The sequence below is a fragment of the Abrus precatorius genome, unplaced genomic scaffold (genome assembly GCF_003935025.1).
Source record: "Abrus precatorius isolate BTA unplaced genomic scaffold, Abrus_2018 Scaffold7, whole genome shotgun sequence".
Classification (NCBI taxonomy): Eukaryota; Viridiplantae; Streptophyta; class Magnoliopsida; order Fabales; family Fabaceae; genus Abrus; species Abrus precatorius.
Window position 1 is genome coordinate 31,287,839 of NW_020874417.1, and position 19,794 is coordinate 31,307,632.

A 19,794-nucleotide genomic window follows, 5' to 3' on the forward strand; every position below is an offset into this window, starting at 1 on the left:
TTTGGATTAGTCATATGACTAAATATTAAAATTAAAATTTTAAAAAATATATAAAGACTAAACATATAATTTTATAAAATAAAAAATTTAGTATATTTTAACGGACAAAATACATATTTAACTCTTTAATGTATTATTTCACACATTCTCTTTGAAGAATTATTTTGGTTTCTCATGTGTCTAAGGAATCATCATTTATATTAAGGTAAAATTGGATGAAGTCATTAGTAGTAACCTATTTTTTGTACTTGGGGGGCAGTGAAGGCCCTAAGCTAATATGGATGATTGGTGGCGTTTGGTTTCTCATGTGTCTGAGCTTTTACATGCTCATGATGCACAAACTTGGGCTTACGCGGGTTATCGAATAGAGGCCCAAATCCAAAATCAACAAGTGCACAATCCTACTCACCACTTCATACATGTTTATCACGCAGTATCTATTTCTACAATTATATATACACACTGTGAGAGAGAGAGGGGAATCAAATTCATGTGTAAATGTTATATACTTGAAACTCGATTTCAGAAAATACATGTATTTCTAGACTTAGGAGACACAAAGAAAAGAAAAGAAACATTACCGTACCTTATCCAAATCCACTGTAGCCTTGGATTGGAAGTGTTTGGTGATATTCAGCTTGATGTTGTGTTGATGATCACATAAACTAGAGAATAAAGTTCCCACTCTCATTATTGTCCTTTCCTTCTCTGCTACTATTATTGCCATACTCTCTCAAATCTCAAACTCAATGGCGAAAATTTCACTGGCAATTGGTTTGAGAACTCTCTTCGCTGTATTGGGAGCTCTCATGCTTGCTACCCTTCTTTACTTTCTCTTCACCAATGGTAATCCGTTTACCAAAGAACTCCTCAAACCGTACGTAACCTCTCTCCCTCTCATCCATTCTCAAATACGTTGAATCATCAACACATGTTTGCATGGATTTATTTTCCTTTTGAACAATCGAATAGAACGATCATAGATTCATAGAACAGTGAATACCCACTTTCGACCCCGTCAATCTAATCCTTAAAATACCAATTTCGTCCTTAACGTTCCTCCATTGTATTTCTCCTTGTCCTTAAGAGGTAACCAAGTGATAAGTTGACACGTGGTGGTCAGCACCCTAAACTCAAAACCAAGGGCAAATATTTCCTCCTTCTCTGCCAACTCATCACTGAAAGTGGGTATTCACTCATTCATAGGGTTATTTTATTTGAGGAGTACTAGCAATAGTATCATACTTTATTATTAGGTAAAATTTATTAAAAACTAATGAAATTTTAGGAGTAGAGTTTGTTAGGAGCGAGATGTAATTTTGTGATTTTCAATTATTTACTCGTTAGGAGTGTATTAAGAAGACTTGTTAGAAAATGTGTTAACTAACATTTTTCATTCTATTTTATATATTTTAGTTGACGCTTACTTTCTTTTTGGAATAAAACAAGTTTTTTCTCCTCGTAATTTTATTTGATTCAGGTGGTTCCTTGCAACTTTGATTGATTTCTATATCAACGTTGCAGCTTTGAGTGTAAGTCAACAACTACTTAACTTCCTTATTTTCTTCAGTGTTTTAGATAGACTTAGATTGACGATAATTTTAATTGAAAATCAGTGTTTTTGTTTTCAACGAGAAATTATCCATTTCTTAAGCGATTACTGCATTGATACAATATACAGTGATATTTAGTGATGCGAATAAACCAAAATCAGCATTAGATACAGTGAAAATCAAAAGTTTATTAAAATTCTAATTTAAAATATATATGTTGTGCAGGATTGAGTCAGTAGACTGATCTTGTGGGGTGTCTTGGATTGAGAAAAAAAGTTGACATTTTTTAATTGTACTCAACTGTACAACTTCCTATGAATGTTTGGTGCAGTTTTCGAATGAAAAATCGTCACTTGAGCTGTGTGCCCCTATAATTTTTCATGTGAATATAAGTCAATTTACCTGTATTACCTAGTTGCTTTTGTGATTTACCTGTCACTTTTCTTCGAAAGAACCGAACCAACTTGTAATTTTCAAATTTAAAATAAATTTTCCTTTAATATATGACTAATGCTTAACGGAACATTGCCTAATTGATAATAAGTTAAAATCACTTCTCGAGTGAAGTTTCAAAAGCTCTGACATACATTAATTTATCACATCAGGTATGGATTGTTTACAAGGAATCAAATTGGATCAGCTCAATTTTGTTGATAATTTTGCTTGTCTGCCTTGGAAGGTATCATTTTGCTTAACATTGCTTAAGTGGGCACATATTAAAATCAACCCGATATTATCACCTTGTCCTTCTATAAATGTCACGTAAAATAAAAATCCAACCAAATGTCATGGTTTCCTGTTTCAGTTTAAATATAGCTCTCTTATACAAATGTACATTGTACAGAACAAGTAGATTTTGGGTCAAAGTTTCTTATGTTTAATTTAAAATATAGTTGGTCTTATCGCTATACAATTTTGCATGGCACAGTCCAAGCGGATACAGGGATCTGATAATGCTATATATACTTCGTCTTTAAAATGAATTTATGAATTGCATGTAACTTTCTTTTGTGTTCATGTAAACGTTAGCTAATCTTGGTTATTTGTGTGTTATACTGACAGAAGGTCACATAGGAATGATCTTTTCATATTTCTTAAATTGGTTTCTGATAAGAGAAGCTTCGTGTACTTTTATCTCTCGTGTAACAACAGGTTTATGTTACTTAAATTGGTATCCTGTCATTTGTTGCACCAGTGGAGAAAGCTGGCAGCGATACTCTGATTTCATATTACTTTCAAAATGCAAACTGTTCCTCTGTATAAAAGATCAAATTGATCATGAGTTAGAGTATTTTATTTTATTTTATCTTGTTTATGATCATTTAAAAGAATAAGTTCTAATTTATGTTCACCATATTCTTTTATATTTGTTCAATTGTTTCAGCATTACTACATCTGCGTATATTGTTGCGCAATTATTGAAGCTGTCACCCCAAGAATCTTCACAGGATCCTATATATTATGTTCTGTTGCGGCATCCACACAAGTATGTCTACAGAAGCACTACTACAGAGTCATGTTTTCTCAACATTTTCCATTTTTTTTAACAATTTATCAGTTTTCTTGATCCATGGATAACAGAACCACTCCAGTGGCCATCCAGCTTATGCTCCTACATACATAATCTCTTCATTAGTTATTATGGAGTTTTACTAGTTTGATTGCCTTCACTCTGAAATGAATATATTGATTTTCTTCCTTGAATTAAGTACGAGGATGATTAGATTTCCTGAGTATGATCAACTGTTTGAGAAGTCTTCTTTATATCAAAAAAGGGAAAAAATGATTCAAGGTCTTACAGTCTTAGGTGAAATATATGTTGGGATGATTTAATTTTTGTTTTTTGGGTATTTGTGAAATCTATGAATTTTAAGGTGTTCATTTTTTTCTTTCCTGTTGCTAAATTTTATGATCTAAATTATTTTTTATCCTTGTTTAATAAACTATCCTTGCTATATTGTGGAATTGTTCAACACGTGTATGCGAAGAAAATGTGCTGGAGGATATTATAGAATCTAATTTCATGGTCTACTTCACTGTATGATTTTGTATATAATCTCTACACTTTCATCATCAGTTCTGATTGACTCTGAGAAGTCTTTTACATAGGAATGGTGCAGCACCAAAAACAGAGCATTCTTCTGCTGTGACTCTTAGAATACTTTTCAGCATTTTGGGTTTTGTCATGATTGGAACTTTGGTGTACACACTTGTCACTCATGGTTCTCCTTTCCGTAAAGAGCTTCTAACTCCGTAAGTGCTTTGCATTGTTACTGTTAGCTTCATTTTTGAAGTTATATAACCACGTTACCTCTTTCTTTGTGCTGTTTTCTGTATACTTGAATGAATTATTCTATTTTCAACATGTTGTATATGCCTTTATTCCTTCTTAGGTAAAATTTTCTCACATTATGATGTAATAGATTCTGTTTAGTGAAAGTACACCATGAACCTTTGTCAGACCTTAGAAAAATCATTGTTTGCAGTTTGAAGAGGCTAGGGATAAAATTGTGGATGAATGACGGTAATCTTCATTGTTTGACTTTGGTTCCAAATGCACAACTGTCATTCTTAGCTGCATTTTAAATATTTGGATTCCATACTTTCTATGAAAACGCCTGACTTGATTTCAGCAAAATTCAAAATTCCAAATACAGATAATAAAGCACGACAAATTGCTCATGTTTTGTCCCCATGTAGCTGTTGGTAAACATTTGAAAGCTTATCCATAGAATGCAGAGTGGACCACATTAATTTTCAAATTTTCAATCAACGTGGTGTTTTTGAGTCTTCATTTTCCTAAATTAAGTATTCACCAAGACCAAAGCATGTACTTTTTGTCTCATTCAAGTATGTGTTTACAACTTTTGCATGCTCATGGAGAAAATTTTCTCCAAAGTTTCAGCTTGTCCCTGTCATTTTTCTTTTAAGTGAACATCATAAGCTCCGAAATGTTTGCAGGTGGATGACAGCAACACTAATTGACTTCTACATGAATGTTACGGCTCTAGCAGTATGTCTACATTTTTTTATCTTAGCAGTTCTAATTTATACCAAATATAAATTAATTTCATTAACTTGGACAATTAAGGTTCAAGGACGGAAAACAATTTTGAATATTGTTTACGTTTATATGCTTGGATTAACATTTTTAATGATCGGAAGTCTAAAATTTTAATGTGCAGAATTTTATTGGTGATTAATAGATAGTTGGCCATTCAGTAATGACTTGTATAACAGAAAGACATCTTCCATATATTCTACAACTCATGATGAGTGTAAGTAGGGAGTGACACTTTAAAGAGTATTCAGGCCATTCCATAGATTATTTTTCTTCTTTCCAACCAAAGAGACTGCCTATGTTAAACTTCTAAGAAAAAAGTGTTTCCTCCTTTTATCTTAAACAATGTCTGATGGCCACTTTGCAACGTTGGCTCAGCATTATGAATTGGGAGGTGATTCTATAATTTTAACAGAATATAACAAGACTTGAAATCCTACACGAGATGTTTCAGCAAAGGAACCGATGAATCTGCCTAGCTAGGGATGGATGCCAACAAGCAGGAAACTCTCAAAAATCATACTACCTGAACTGAAACTTAATTTTGGCAGATTATATTGCCTCTTTAAACAGGTTCAAGAAGTCATTTGGATGTTCCTATCTGTGATCCTAGCTCATGACAATATATATGTTAAAATAATAATAATTTTCGTAGAACATAAATGTGACAAAATAGAATTCAGCTGTTGAAAAAATTGAGGTTATGTAGTGTTAAGGATTTAGGGGGGAGACGATGTATTATGTGGTTGTCTAGTTGGTGATTTTTTTCACTAACTGAGATTGCTGTGTATGCCTAGAAAATGAACTCTTTATTCAAGCATAGTGGCAAACTGGTAAATTCAAATAAAAATACATCAATCGTGCAATGACTCTAGTTTAACCAGAAAACCCAATCGTATATAATAGTGTTAGCGAAATATGCACTATCAAGTGCACTCTGGAACTACAGCAGAAAGATTTTAATAATATAAGAAATAGTAGTTTTTCATTATCAATAATTGTGAAAATGATCTATGTGACTACGGACCAGTAAACGATATGGAGATAATCAAATTTGAAATATCTGTACATGGAAGGTTATGTTCAATAGTGTGTAAGAATGCAGAAGTGTAATTTTAGTACACTAGTTTTGTCTCAATTGAAGCATCCTAACTATTCAGGCATTATCAGGTCTGGGTTGCCTACAAAGAATCTCGTTGGATTTCTGCAGTCTTTTGGATAATTCTTTTGATATGTTTTGGCAGGTTTGTTCACATAATTTTGAATTTTGCTTACTGGTTGGTGATTAAAACTAGTTATCATTAGAAAATACCTTTACAAAGAATTTTAACTAATTTTAGTTTTAAGATACATTCCAATTTCCAATGGACAACTTAAAATACTTTAAATAATGTATGATTTTAAATTATAATAAAAATTTATCATTCCCTGTGTTAAGGTTTACGCTTCACTAGGTTCTAACAATACTAACGTTTCACTTTTTGTGGTTACTTTTAAAAATTTTCAGCATTACTACTTGCTTCTACATTGCGTGGCAGTTGTTCCAGATATCTTCTCATGATCCTGCTTACCTTATTTTGGTGCGTCATGGTGACAGGCAAGTACATAGCACTTGTTTCTTTTTATTTTTTAACATTTGTATTGGAACTGAATCCTTTAACTGTTAAAGAAGTTAGTTTTTTAGTCTCACTGATACTTGAGACTTATCCCTGGTTAACTCACCGTTCTAAGGTTTAACAGTTAACGGAAGAATGATGTTCATCCAATCTTTGTTTGCATAACCTGTTTATAGTTTACTTAGAAACGTTATTGTTATATATGATAGGCCAGAAAACAAATATAATGGGCTTTCTGACGAGGCAGCATAGCAATGTTTTTCATGAACCAAATACAATAAAGGTTCATGCGGCATGTTCTTGTGAATCTCATGTGGATTGACTGGCTTTAGCATCTATTTCTCTGCAAACACTACTAGTTCTCTTGTAATTTTGGTGGTTACGTATTTTTAAGACCTAAATGGAGCAACCTGCATTAAGAGTATGAAACAATGTACTTGATGATATAATTCAAGAACATCTTGATTGCTCTTACAGTTTGTAACACAAATTTATGTTTGAAAAAATGGTTGGTGGATATGGGTTACCGAAGATACTGCAGCCTCAATTGCACTATTATGGGATTGAAGACTTCTTCAATTCTTGAAACCCGAGGGAATAGGTAATAGAAGAGAACTAGATAGTTGCGAAAACAAAGAAAACGAAAAAGTGGTCTACATAAATGCAACGATTTTAAAACTTATTTTCTTTAATATAAGGGTGCTTGGCTAAACAACTTAGTTTAGTCCTTATTTAATAACTTTTTATTAGATAAGGTTTATACCATAACTGTGAAACATATTAATATTAGTTAAAAGAAGTTTATAATAAGGTACATTAAAAAGTTTATTGAAACAAAATTAAAAATGATTTATAAGAATCACAAACTTTTTTAATAATCTCAAATAAATCCTTAATATGCTTTTTCAAATACCAACATTTACAAAACAAGTGGTTCTGATTACCCAATTATAATTAAAAAATTCCATACAATACACTGTATAGTGTGTGCATTTCAATGCCACCCACTATTTCTTCTCCCATGAATCAGGACCTATGTTACTAAGTAATTGGTTTAGTTCTGCTTGTGTATAAAAACACACACTTGGTGTTAAAATCATGCACCGTGCCATGTCCTCCTTTTAAATTGCTGAAGAAAATTCAAAGCAGAAGAGTTTAACCTACCAACTCATAATTTCTTTCTTTATATTTCCGTTGTCACTGTTTCCTTATTTTTTTGGGGTGGAGTGAAAAGAAGTTTTGTAATAGGAAAATGTTAACTAAAGTGGTAATTTTATTATAAAAAATTATTTATTATCTTGAGAATATGAAGTGCAATAAATGTTAATTTTTTAAACAAAAACTTAACTGTTTATACGTGTTTGAGCTCATCCTTAAAAATTGAGATTAGTAGTAGTACTAGTTAAGAAGAACTCCAGTTAATTGTTTTGAAATTCCACGAAATTGTTAAAGAATTATGACTTTAATTCTGAAAACATTTCCAAGAATAAAAAAAATTGTAAGTAATTGTATAAATTTCAAGTTCTAGTAAACTCTAATTCCGTGCTTAATTCTACGCATAAATGAAGCATTTAATGTATATATATTTGAAATATTCCTTGAAAAAAAAAAACTTGTAGGTTAGGATTTATTGATAGTGATATAAAATTTGACACACGTAATTCAATAACATTAAAATAAAAGTGGTCAATCACTTAAATACTTTATTTATACTTAATTATAACATTAATTTTGGATGATAAGTTTGTTAATATCAACATTTTTAATTTATTTTAAGCATATAAAAGTAGAAAATTTTATTAAAAAATATATTTATTACATTAAGATACAAAAGTAGTATTTTTAATATATTTTATTATTATTAATTACTTAAGTTCAATTTTAGAGGTTGAAGTTAACATTTTCTTTAAAAAAAAGGATTTAGCTTTTATTTTCGTAACATCATTTTGTTTTTTTACCCCTAAAAACCTCGAAACATGTTCACTCTCCCTATAACCCGATTCCTTCCTTCTTAGGTAAATTTAGGACAAAAGCCAGTTAAATGTGGGTGTCCAATTTCTTGATCTAGAAGAAAAAACCATAACAACCCCTTCAATACACTGAACCATATATTCCAATTATTCTGCTCATGATAAACATTTTGACTAATATATTTCAATGCCACCCACTATTTCTTCTCCCATCAATCATGGTATCTGTTATTGGGTAATTGTATTAGTTCCACTTTTGTGTATAACACCATGTCATGTCCTCCGTTTAAATTTCTAAAGAAAATTCAAAGCATAAGAGTTAAACCTGCAAAGTCATGATATCTTTCTTTATATTTTCAATGTCACTGTTTCCATCACCACCATTTTGTACCAAAGCCGTGATTGCTAATATCAATTTCCCGTTATTAACTGAGACATTTGCAGCTAAAATCTCAGCTTGGTGCTTGGAGAACAACTTTAAAATTATTGTGATCAAGCCCGGTCGTGTCACCGATTGAATACCAAAGAAGGCCACATTGCTAGAAACACTAACCGTCATCATTATTAGTTATTTTGATTCTTTTTTTCTGCAATGATGGATTTCAAGCATGTTTATGAATGTAAACACTAAAATAAAACCCATTTTCATGCTTAAAATTATAAGTCCTTGTGTGACTGTCTCATTTTAAAGGACAAGCCTGTCTCATCTTGAAGGACAAGCACATGCTCCTTAATTTTCTCCTTTGTTTGTTCTTAGTTATTGCTTTTTGTAACCTTCTCTATAAGGAGTGGATTTATTTGGAGCCCTAGTTCCATTTTCAAGCTTTCAACCATTTTAGTTCTCAACGAGTTAGAAAGCCAAGAAAAAGAAAACTAAGGAAAATTGATTGTAAAATAAAACTTCAAGTCATCTTTTTTAAATTTGTATAAGTTAGATTCTAGTTCTTGAAATTTTAAACCATCTCGTGGTCCTTAACTTTATATAAAAATTAATTTTAGTCTTTTGAAAAAAAGTTGCTATTGTTCTGCACTATAACATTTTATTTAATAATTGTAAATTAGAAAATTTTATATAATTAAAATATTTAATATTTTATTAATCAACTTTACTTTATAGTATATATATCACAATATTATATATTTAAGAATATTTTATTTATCATGGCTGGTAACATATAAATACGTGTCACGTGTATATATCAAATGTGTGTGTGTGTATGTAGGATCTAAGTCTTCTTTGGATGAATTGTTGCATAAGGATGCATTTAAGATTGGGCTTAAAGTTCGGCTTCCTAAATCAAGTTTTGGTTTATGTGGGCCTACAAACTTTTTGTGCAATAATAATAATAAAATATTATATTATTTTACAAGTAATTGAAATTAAATCGAAATATATCTTTTATTAGAATAATTCAATTTTATAGTTTAATAATTTTTGCATTCTTGTTTAACTAAAAAATTTGCATCAAACCCATTTTAAAATAAATTTTGTTACATATTTTACCGGTTTGAATTCATAGGTTAAATTATTATTATTTTCACTCAGTGCATCGATCTGAGAATTATTTCGAAAGATTTTATCTAATTTTCAAAGTTATTGATTCAGAAAAGTTGTACCCTTTTATCTAACTTATTTATTTGGTCAAAATTTAACTTTCCCTTGTTTTTAAAATTAATTTTTATTCACTGTTATAAAGAAGGTGATTATCTATATCCGAAATTTGATGCAGTTGAAGCACATAGATAAAGAAACAGATTATCTAACTCTCTTCTCTTATTTGAACAAGAAAAAGGAAAATCGTCCAAATTAGCAGAAAGAGAAAATAACACAGTACACATACACGTGATTTCATTAAACCTATCATTATTTCAGTGTAAATATTAAGTAAATATTAAGTAAGAGAAAATTAGTTTTTAAAATAAAATATTGTTAATCTCAGCCTCTAAAAATAAACAATCAATAATAGTAAAATTTTATTAAAAAATATTCATTGTATTTTTATAATTTTAATATAATAAGTATATATTTTGTTTATAAATATATTTTATCTTTATAAATGCTTAAATTTAGTTCTTAAAGGTGAGGTTAACAAAATCTTTTAAAATAATAAAATATAATACAAATTTTAATTTTTTAATTATAAAATATTGTCTTAATTTTTTAATTTAATTTTTTGTTAATTTAATCTTAATTGAATCAGTTAAATTTAAAATTTTGATAAATAATGAATTGTAACAAAACTGAAATATCGCAATAAATTAAATAAAAGAAATGCTAATAACATACCATAAATTTTAATTAATAATATTAAGTGTACGCATTAAATGATTTAATAAAAAAGCATCCTAAAGTACCGGCTTCCTGTAAAATTAAAAGTGGATCTTATACTTTTTTTTTATATAAATTTGTCAGTTATATTATTTTAATATTTTAAATTTAAAAATATTTACAATTTTTAGATAAATTATTAGTCTTTATTAATTATGATACATATTTTTTTAATATAACATTGCCAATAATAATTATATTACGTATAAATAAAATAAAATACTCTCTTAATCTTGTTACAAAAAAAATATATATTATGAAAAGTGAGAGATTTCCGCACATTACCTTACGAATCGGGAGCTTTCACAGTAAGGTACGTACTGATATTTCCATCTTTATTTTATTTTATTAAAAAATAAACATTTTATTTTATAAAAAAATAATATTATTTTGCACACACGAAAATTCTTATAAAATAATTAGTTATCCATCACTAAATTTTGAAGATAATTTTTTTACCATCCATTTTTTATTTTACTTCAAAAAAGGTATTAAGTTTATGAAAAAAATACATTATCAAATTATAAAATAAAAATACTTTAAATATTTAAAAAAATATTAAATGATGTTCTTAAGTTAATGATAGAAAATTAAAAATATGATAATGCAATACCTTTTAAATATAATTCAAAATAAAAATTTAAGCAATAAATTTTGTTTTCTATTTCATTTATTGTTTTTTTAAAAAACAAATTATTAATTATAATTTTTTCTATCAGGAATGAATAAAATCACGTGACATAAGTTTTGCTATTTTTAAGGTGAAAAGATATCGTCACGATATTTGTGAAATTTATAAAATTTTGACCGCGTGTTAAAATTTTACAAATTTTATATTTATAACGATAAAATTTATTTTGAAAAATAAAAAAATAAAATTTGATTAACAGAAATAGCAAAATTTATGCCACTTGGTCAGATTCATTAAAAATAAAGAATTAGTTTTGAAAAATTATAATTTAATAATTTATTTAAATAATAATATTGAAATAAAAAAGCCCAATAAAGATAGAGTAAGATTTATTTATTTTTACAGAATATATGACACCTTTGGAAATAAATATTTAAAAAAAAAACAAAAAAAACAAAAAAGGTGCACGTCATCTCTTCGGAAACGGCAATATAATAGGTAGGAAACAAGACTTTGAACGCATATATAAGCCCAATTCTTCGTCTTCTGAACTTCCCTCCTCTTTTGTTCTTTATTTCCAGAAAAAAAGAAAAATATTTTCCTAAAAAGAAAAATAATATCCAAAATTATAAAAGATCGGTCGTTACTTAATTGTTTTAACCTAGATATCCATCCACTCATAAAATCACACTCCTCATTCTTTTTTTCTCGTCTTCAGTTATTTTTTTCCTTCAATTTTTGTTTTTTCTCAGAAGAGTGAATGGCAGCGGCGATTTCTTCACCGATGATTCAGTCTGCGGGAACAATGGCTCCCGCCTCGAATCTGACAGCATTGGGCGGAGGGACATTCGCGAATGCATCGCTGTATGTTGGCGATCTCGAAGGGAATGTGAACGAGGGACAACTTTTTGAACTGTTCGGTCAGGTGGCGCAGGTGGTCTCGATTAGGGTTTGTAGGGATCAGACCAAGCGATCCTCTCTCGGTTACGCATACGTCAACTTCGGCAATGCTCAGGATGGTTCGTGTTTCTTTTTGTCGTTAATTTACGTTTTTTTTTTTTTCGTAAAATTGCAAATCTATGTGAATACTTCTGATTTACTACGTACATTTGTTGATTTTGTTGTTTTTTTTCTTATAAAAAAGAGAACAGTCAATTTAAAGTGAGTAAAAAATAGGGATTCTGAATTTATATCGTTGTAATCAAAATAATATTTTACTGAATTTTGTTTTCATGCGAGGGTAATAGGAGGGCAATGTTGGGTAGAGGCTGTTTTTTGTATCGTACATGATATTCATTATGATATTCGATAATTAGATAGGTATTTGTTACTAGTACTTTAAGCTACTATGGGTTAGCTATTGATGTAAGAGGTTTGACTGTTTGAGCCTGATTTTGAAACCCCTATGATCTCTTTACAGAAGAGAGTTATTTACTGTTTTATTGCAACTGTGCATTCTTTATTTCTCCTGACTTTTGGTAATTATATCACAGCGGCAAATGCCATGGAACTGCTGAACTTCACTCCTCTGAATGGGAGACCCATTCGAATTATGTTTTCTCAACGAGATCCTAGCATTCGGAAAAGTGGATATGGCAATGTGTTCATTAAGAACCTGGACACATCAATTGATAACAAGGCATTACATGACACTTTTGCTACCTTTGGCAATGTCCTTTCTTGTAAGGTGGCTCTTGACAGCAGCGGCCAGTCAAAAGGACATGGCTTTGTTCAGTTTGACAATGAAGAGGCTGCCCAGAATGCAATCAAACAGCTGAATGGTATGTTAATTAATGATAAACAAGTCTATGTTGGACTCTTTGTTAGGCGCCAAGAAAGGGCTCCTACAAATGGATCACCAAAGTTCACTAACGTGTACGTGAAAAATTTTCCTGAGACGTATACTGACGAGGACCTGAAGCAGCTATTTAGCCCTTATGGTACAATAACCAGTGCCACTGTTATGACAGATATGAATGGAAAATCTAGATGTTTTGGTTTTGTAAATTTCCAGAGTCCAGATTCTGCGGCTGCTGCAGTTGAGAGGTTGAATGAAACTACCATGAATGATGATAAGGTTTTGTATGTGGGGAGAGCTCAGAGGAAAGCTGAAAGAGAGGCTGAGTTGAAAGCCAAATTTGAGCAGGAAAGAATTAATAGATTTGACAAATTAAAAGGTGCTAATTTGTACTTGAAAAATCTCGATGACAGCTTCAGTGATGAAAAGTTGAAAAATCTATTTTCTGAGTTTGGAACTATAACGTCTTGTAAGGTATGAGACGAGTATTCTGGTTGTATGTCTATTTATCTCTCTATTTGTATTATATTGCATCCTTGCTTGAGTGTACCTCGAACGTTCAATTAGCCTTTTAACTTGTTGGTTTTATTATCATTACTTGAGTGAATGAAGTTATATATTGAATATATTAGGTAATGCTTGATTCACATGGGCATAGCAAGGGATCTGGTTTTGTGGCCTTTTCTTCTCCCGAAGAAGCAACTAAAGCTGTGAGTGGTTAATTCTTTTGGTTCAAAAAGGTGTGGCTAACTTTGCTTTGTTCCTTTTCATATTGGATCCCTGAGCTTTTTATTATCTTTTGTTCAGTTGAATGAAATGAATGGAAAGTTGTTGGGAAGGAAGCCTTTGTATGTTGCTGTGGCACAGCGCAAAGAGGAGAGGAAGGCTCGTCTACAGGTGATGCCCTTCCCTAATCTCAATGTTCTGACCTGATTTATATATAGCCCGATTACTTCCTTGTGAAAGTAGCTTATAGTAAGTGGGTTTGTTTTAACTGCATTTGTTGAAATCTTCACATGCGCTTTTTTATGTATTATTAACAAGGTTTGTTCTAATTTTCTTTTCTGGGTTATTTGAGTTTTGCTATTTTGCAGTACTTGTGCCAATCCTTACTGTGCTTAGGATTTTGACATTTTATGTCCCTTACAAAAAAGAGTGTTTTACTGTTGTTTTTATTATTTTCAAGCATAGAGAATATCGGTTGTTTGATTTTATTTAATTTTTCATTAAACTTGATTGATGGGATAACAAATTGATTCTCTTGCAGGCTCACTTTGCTCAAATCCGATCACCTAATGGAATGACACCTCTGCCCACAGGAATTCCTGGATATCATCCTGGCACACCAAGACTTGCCCCTCAACAGATGTATTATGGTCAAGGCACACCTGGCTTCATTCCACCACAGCCTGCTGGATATGGTTTCCAGCACCAAATCTTGCCTGGAATGCGGGGCGTTGCTCCAAATTTCATTATGCCTTACCAACTTCAGAGGCAGGCTCAGCCAGGACAGAGGATGGGATTTCGAAGAAATGGAAATCTTCAACAAGTGCAGCAAAACCAGGTAATTATTCTATAGTCTAAGAAGTTTGTGCTTTTAATAAATAATCTTATTATTTTATCACAGTTGAAAACAACTTAACATTTGGCAACAGATGCTACATCGCAACTCCAACCAAGGGTATAGATACATGGCTACCAGTAGAAATGGCATGGACCCATCTTTAGTTCCTCAAGGTCTTGGGGCTCCAATGATGCCGATGACCTTTGATGGTTCTGGAGTTGCTGCAACTTCTAATGATAATCAGCATCCAGGAGCAGTGTCTGCCACACTTGCCTCTGCTTTAGCCTCTGCCACCCCGGAAAATCAACGCATGGTATATATAAATAGGTTTTTTGTATAGAATTAGGACCAGTATTATATTTTTCACAGGGAACTGGCATTTTGGTATCTGAAAATTTTCTTCTCTCACAATTCACTCATATTGTTTCAGATTATAGTATTGTTTACTCCTTAAATTATTTTCATGTTAGTCCTTCTACTACTTTCTTCAGTGGGAACAAGCAAAATGAGTTTTAAAATTTAGAGGACAAACTGCACTCACAAAATAAATCAGGGATTATTTTACATTTCTTGCAGTTTAGTTTGTAACTACAAGTATTGTGACATTTTATTGAATTGATGAAGATTGTTGGGTGAGAAATGTAATCTTTGATTTGTATTTTGGTTTAAATTAACAGATGTTGGGTGAACATTTATATCCTCTAGTGGAGCGTCTTACAACAAACCAATATACGGCAAAAGTGACAGGGATGTTGCTTGAAATGGACCAATCAGAGGTAATACATCTGATTGAATCTCCAGAAGACCTGAAGATAAAGGTATCAGAGGCAATGCAGGTCCTGCGTGAAGCTGCATCAGGGACTGAAATCAGTGATCAACTTGGTTCAATGTCTTTAAATGAATAAAGTAATCACTGGTAGATGTGTTGCGTTCGATCATCCGTGAGCAGCACTTTTTTGGACCTAGTATTCTATAGAGTCTTCTGAAATTTTAACTTTCAGTGGGATCACTTTTTCTTTTTGCGAGAATATTGATTTGAGTTGACATGGAGGGATCCAGGGATTTGTTTTGGTAGTTTTTTTTAGCATCTTAATGATTTTAGTATTTTCAGACTTATAATTATATTTATCTTGACAACAATTTTGTTTTTCCATTCCTTTTGTTGTTTAAAATGGAATTGTGCTTTAATTTTTTATTGGGAAATTCCAACTGACGCCACCTTCTTGCTAGAAAGAATGTGAGGTTGAAATATATTCAAATATGTTACAGATCATGATTTGAAGACAGTTACTTGCATGCAATGTGAACAATTTTTTTAATTATTATTATTATTATTACACATCAAAATTTATCTTACAAATTTTAAAATAAACAAGTATATAATCTTCTGAAAATTCTCATAATTAGTTGTTTAGAATATATTATAAATTAAAGTATTTCATAAAAAAATTTATATCCATAACTGATGGTTTTAGTTATTAGTTTAATAGAACATTTTTATGACATCATATAAAGTATATTAATTGGTATTTTAGAAGTATATATACAGTAGTTCAAGAGAAAAAAAGTGAGAATTAAAACAAAATTGTGATCAAAATTAAAGAGTATTTTACAAATATCAAAATTATACTTATTCAATATTATTAATAATTAATTTGTATTTCCTGTTATAAATTCATATTAACAGATAATAATAAAATAATTATGATTAATTGTAAAATTTTTTATAAAAATATAAATCTATACTATTTTAGTTATTAAAATTTTGTATACCGTCACTCATTGTGGATTGTCATTTAAGTAAAATTATCAATTTTTATAATAATTAATATAAAATTATATCTGATATATCTTAATTACTTGATTATATAAAAAAATTGAACATCAACAATGTAAAAGAGGTAAAAGTGTAAAGAAATTTACAACAAAAAAATGTTTAATAGTGGCTGCTGAAAGAACATTCGCGTAATATACTATAACGAGTATTACCTAAAAACTTTTCTTGTGACTGTAAATTTTAAAGGGGTTATTAAAATAAATAAAAACAGAATGGAACGGGTAATAATATTGAGAAAAACCCTAACGTGTGTAGTGTGTAGTGTGTAGTGTGTAGGTGGTGGATGCAAAGCAAGGCCTCCCCATTCACTCTCTTGACAATGCATTCCCACATAGAGAGAATCCTGTGGAGCGAGGACCAAATTTCTCACCGAGTCTCTGAACTCGCCGCCCAAATCGCCGGCGACTTTAACGCCCGTTCTTCTGTGCCCGTGGTCGTCGGTGTGGCCACCGGCGCATTTCTCTTCTTGGCCGATCTCGTTCGCAAAATCGAACTCCCCATCGCCGTTGATTTCGTCCGAGCTGAATCCTACGGTTCCGGAACCGAGTCCAATGGCGCACCCACCATTTCCTTAGATTTGAAGGTCGACATCAACGCTCGCCACGTTATCTTGGTATTCCCCTTCTTTACCCTTTACTCCACGCTACGCCACTGCTTTTTAATAGTGTTATCGGACCACAGAGTTTATATATAATTTTAAAGTGTTTTAGTGATGTTTTTCAATTAAAATTTGAGTTTTATTTAAATATTTTTTAATAATTTTAAATGTGAATTTTTATTCAAATAACATTTTGATTTCAATGAAGAATAACCCTAGAAATAAAAGGTAAACTTAAACTTTATGTGATTTTGGATTGCTGCAAGTTTTACTGAGCTTTAAGTTTTTATTTTTGTCTTCTATTAATTAAAAATTATTTGATGTTTGGATATTGAATGAAATTTGTATATTACATGTGCATGTGTTTTATCATAATGTCAAGCCTTAGCTTTGTTTTATCCTCTGAAGTGCTCAGTCAAAAGGCGTTTATGTTTTTTGGTCTACTATAACTGTAACTGATTATTTTATGCTTTCGTTTCAGTTGGGTCAAAAACATGTCATTTGGAATCAAAAGGTAAAGTTTTCTATTAAAATAAGCGTAACATTGTTATTGTCTCAAAAAGAGTGAGGTTTCAAAAGGAAAGTTCACTTTTAAAAATAAATAAATAAATAAAATTGCATTTTGTAGTTTTAATCTCTGATTTACTTATTTCTATTTCTTTTTAATTACTTCTCTTGTTATTGTATTTTTTTCTCCCTCCTTTCTTTGCTAGCCCAATATATGTATTACACACCTTTTAAAATTGATAATTAGGTTGAAGACATTGTAGATACTGGACACACTTTATCCAAGGTCATTGCATACTTGAAATCAAAAGGAGCTTCCTCTGTCTCTGTGTGCACATTCCTTGATAAACCTGCAAGGAGAAAAGTTAATTTTCAACTGGTGGGTGAAGGGAAATTCTATCGTGGATTTGAGGTATGATGCTCTAACTGCTTTATTCGTCCCTTTTTTTGTTTTGGGGTTGTGCTATTTTTTTCTGCAGTCCAATACATGCCACATCAGCTTTGGCCACGATGTCTGAGGAGTGAGGGACCTCCTAAAACTTTTGGAATTAAGTTGCAACTTTGATTTGTCATTTTCATAATTTCTTTGACTTCTATTAACTGATTTTCCTCTCATTTTCATGCTTATTTACTTGACATTTTCATAAGCCAAATTATTGAATAGAAATACAAAAGAAAAGGGCTCTATTGGTTCCCATATCAACGTCCACTTAACTTTTGAGGTGGAAGTGTATTTTAGTTATGTTGCAGTTATGATCATTTTTGTTTTCAAATTTTCTGCTGTGGTTGATTCTTTATTTCACATGAATCTCAATAAGCAGTGTGAGTTAAAGTGATATCTACTGATTCTGTTTACATATTTTTGGTATGCAGTGTCCAGACTATTTTGTTGTAGGTTATGGAATGGATTTTTCCGAACTGTATAGAAATTTGCCTTACATTGGTGTCTTGAAGCCTGAACACTACAAGTGATCGTATGTTTCTTAGTTGTCACTGGTCACACGTGGAACCTTGAAGTATTAAATATGGTTTTCTATGTTTTTATATCACTCATTCTTCCGATTATTACACTTGATTCATGGAATGAAAAGCTGATAGAAACTAGAAGAAGAGAATAAGATGCATTTGATGTGCGCTTTCCATGGCTATAATGCCATTATAAATTCTTCAGAACTTCACAGTTTCATTTTTCTATTATCATATTTGATCAACGTGACAGTGCGATACTTGCACTAACTGATAACAGTTCTAAATTTAATATTAAAGAAATACAGAGGACTTGGATGTAATCAAAGACTTTTTTATGCTTTGCACTGTCTTTTGTTCTTTTTACCTCCGGATTCTTATTTTTTCTTTTTTAATGTGTGACATGTGGTTATTGAAGAATTCAAATAACTTTCGCGTGTGAACAAAAGATATTAAGAGTAGATTAGTATTGAGAGATGTGAATAATTTATACAAGGAAAATGATTGTTAATAGACTCAATACAAGTCAAAAGCAAAAATTTATTAGTGACAATTGTTTTGCAACTGTTTCGAAAACCCAAATACCCGAACCCACCTTGAATGGTTACTAGTTTCCGTTGCTGGGCAAGAATTTGTCATCTTCTTACTAAGACTTTTTACTCACATTAAATGAATTTTTTTCCTCTTTTTTGTGAGAGTTTATTCGAACTTTTCATTTTTTATTATTTTTTTCTGTGTCTTTTCTGTCCTGTTATTTTCCTTTTGATTCTCTAAAACTTCATTAAATTTCCTATACGAGAAAAGAATGTAATTTTATGTTTGATTTTGACTTCGGTGTGTTCAGTTTTCACTGTTAAGTTGTATTTATATTTGGATATGTACGTGTGCTTGATTATTTTTTTTCAATGTATCTACTACACATTATTGTAATGCTTTGTGATTTTATATCCTTGCTTTTTTAAGTGTTCTTGGACTGAGTGACGCATGTTTTGAATATAACGATTAAAATATTATATTTATTCTACTATATATTAGATATATTCTAATTGCAACATAATGTGAATAACTCTATTTTTTACTTTATACAAGAGATATACTTCAAATACATTATATTCTTCGAAAAAAAAGCGTACATTACATTTTTGGTGGTTGATAACCATTGTTTTTATCACGTTTGAAAATTTTAAATCCGCTTCTATTTTTGGGCGCTGCTTTAATTTGAATGATAGCATAGACTGTTGGAAGAGCTAAACTAATATTTATCGCTTTGCTTTATTCGATTGAGAAATACATTTATGTTATGTAGACTAGGAAGACACTGGTATTATATAAGTTGTGCTTTACACGCATAAACACTGAAATAG

The 19,794-nt window shown here is 30.8% G+C and overlaps 3 protein-coding genes across 4 annotated transcripts; all 3 read left to right on the forward strand.

The window, feature by feature from the left end:
• Positions 1–480: 480 nt before the first annotated feature.
• On the forward strand, positions 481–6,759 carry LOC113872769. Of its 2 annotated transcripts, none has more exons than XM_027510573.1 (9): positions 481–877; positions 1,481–1,532; positions 2,159–2,232; positions 2,938–3,039; positions 3,651–3,806; positions 4,515–4,566; positions 5,785–5,858; positions 6,122–6,211; positions 6,440–6,759. In XM_027510573.1, exons 1-9 carry the CDS (start codon positions 750–752, stop codon positions 6,480–6,482), a joined length of 771 nt encoding a protein of 256 aa, XP_027366374.1. In that variant the 5' UTR covers positions 481–749; the 3' UTR covers positions 6,483–6,759. The 2 variants fall into 2 exon arrangements, with proteins under 2 accessions (XP_027366374.1, XP_027366375.1); XM_027510574.1 differs by having other exon boundaries at positions 3,663–3,806.
• A 4,954-nt stretch (positions 6,760–11,713) lies between these two features.
• LOC113872645 (polyadenylate-binding protein 3) lies at positions 11,714–15,672 on the forward strand. Its single transcript, XM_027510351.1, has 7 exons — positions 11,714–12,179; positions 12,654–13,432; positions 13,591–13,668; positions 13,766–13,855; positions 14,226–14,522; positions 14,614–14,835; positions 15,200–15,672. Exons 1-7 carry the CDS (start codon positions 11,921–11,923, stop codon positions 15,425–15,427), a joined length of 1,953 nt encoding a protein of 650 aa, XP_027366152.1. The 5' UTR covers positions 11,714–11,920; the 3' UTR covers positions 15,428–15,672.
• A 948-nt stretch (positions 15,673–16,620) lies between these two features.
• On the forward strand, positions 16,621–18,673 carry LOC113873466 (hypoxanthine-guanine phosphoribosyltransferase). Its single transcript, XM_027511596.1, has 3 exons — positions 16,621–16,972; positions 17,712–17,876; positions 18,338–18,673. The coding sequence occupies exons 1-3, from the start codon at positions 16,643–16,645 to the stop codon at positions 18,434–18,436; spliced, it is 594 nt and encodes a 197-aa protein (XP_027367397.1). The 5' UTR covers positions 16,621–16,642; the 3' UTR covers positions 18,437–18,673.
• Positions 18,674–19,794: the final 1,121 nt, after the last annotated feature.

Excerpts from the sequence above, each read along its gene's own strand:
- LOC113872769 (XM_027510573.1), top strand. The coding sequence starts at position 750 with ATGGCGAAAATTTCACTGGCAATTGGTTTGAGAACTCTCTTCGCTGTA. Across the intron at positions 878-1,480 it reads ACCAAAGAACTCCTCAAACC|GTGGTTCCTTGCAACTTTGA; the intron begins GTACGTAACCTC and ends TATTTGATTCAG. Across the intron at positions 4,567-5,784 it reads TGAATGTTACGGCTCTAGCA|GTCTGGGTTGCCTACAAAGA; the intron begins GTATGTCTACAT and ends AGGCATTATCAG.
- LOC113873466 (XM_027511596.1), top strand. The coding sequence starts at position 16,643 with ATGCAAAGCAAGGCCTCCCCATTCACTCTCTTGACAATGCATTCCCAC. Across the intron at positions 16,973-17,711 it reads ACGCTCGCCACGTTATCTTG|GTTGAAGACATTGTAGATAC; the intron begins GTATTCCCCTTC and ends ATTGATAATTAG. Across the intron at positions 17,877-18,337 it reads AATTCTATCGTGGATTTGAG|TGTCCAGACTATTTTGTTGT; the intron begins GTATGATGCTCT and ends TTTGGTATGCAG.
- LOC113872645 (XM_027510351.1), top strand. The coding sequence starts at position 11,921 with ATGGCAGCGGCGATTTCTTCACCGATGATTCAGTCTGCGGGAACAATG. Across the intron at positions 13,669-13,765 it reads CCGAAGAAGCAACTAAAGCT|TTGAATGAAATGAATGGAAA; the intron begins GTGAGTGGTTAA and ends TCTTTTGTTCAG. Across the intron at positions 14,523-14,613 it reads AACAAGTGCAGCAAAACCAG|ATGCTACATCGCAACTCCAA; the intron begins GTAATTATTCTA and ends ATTTGGCAACAG.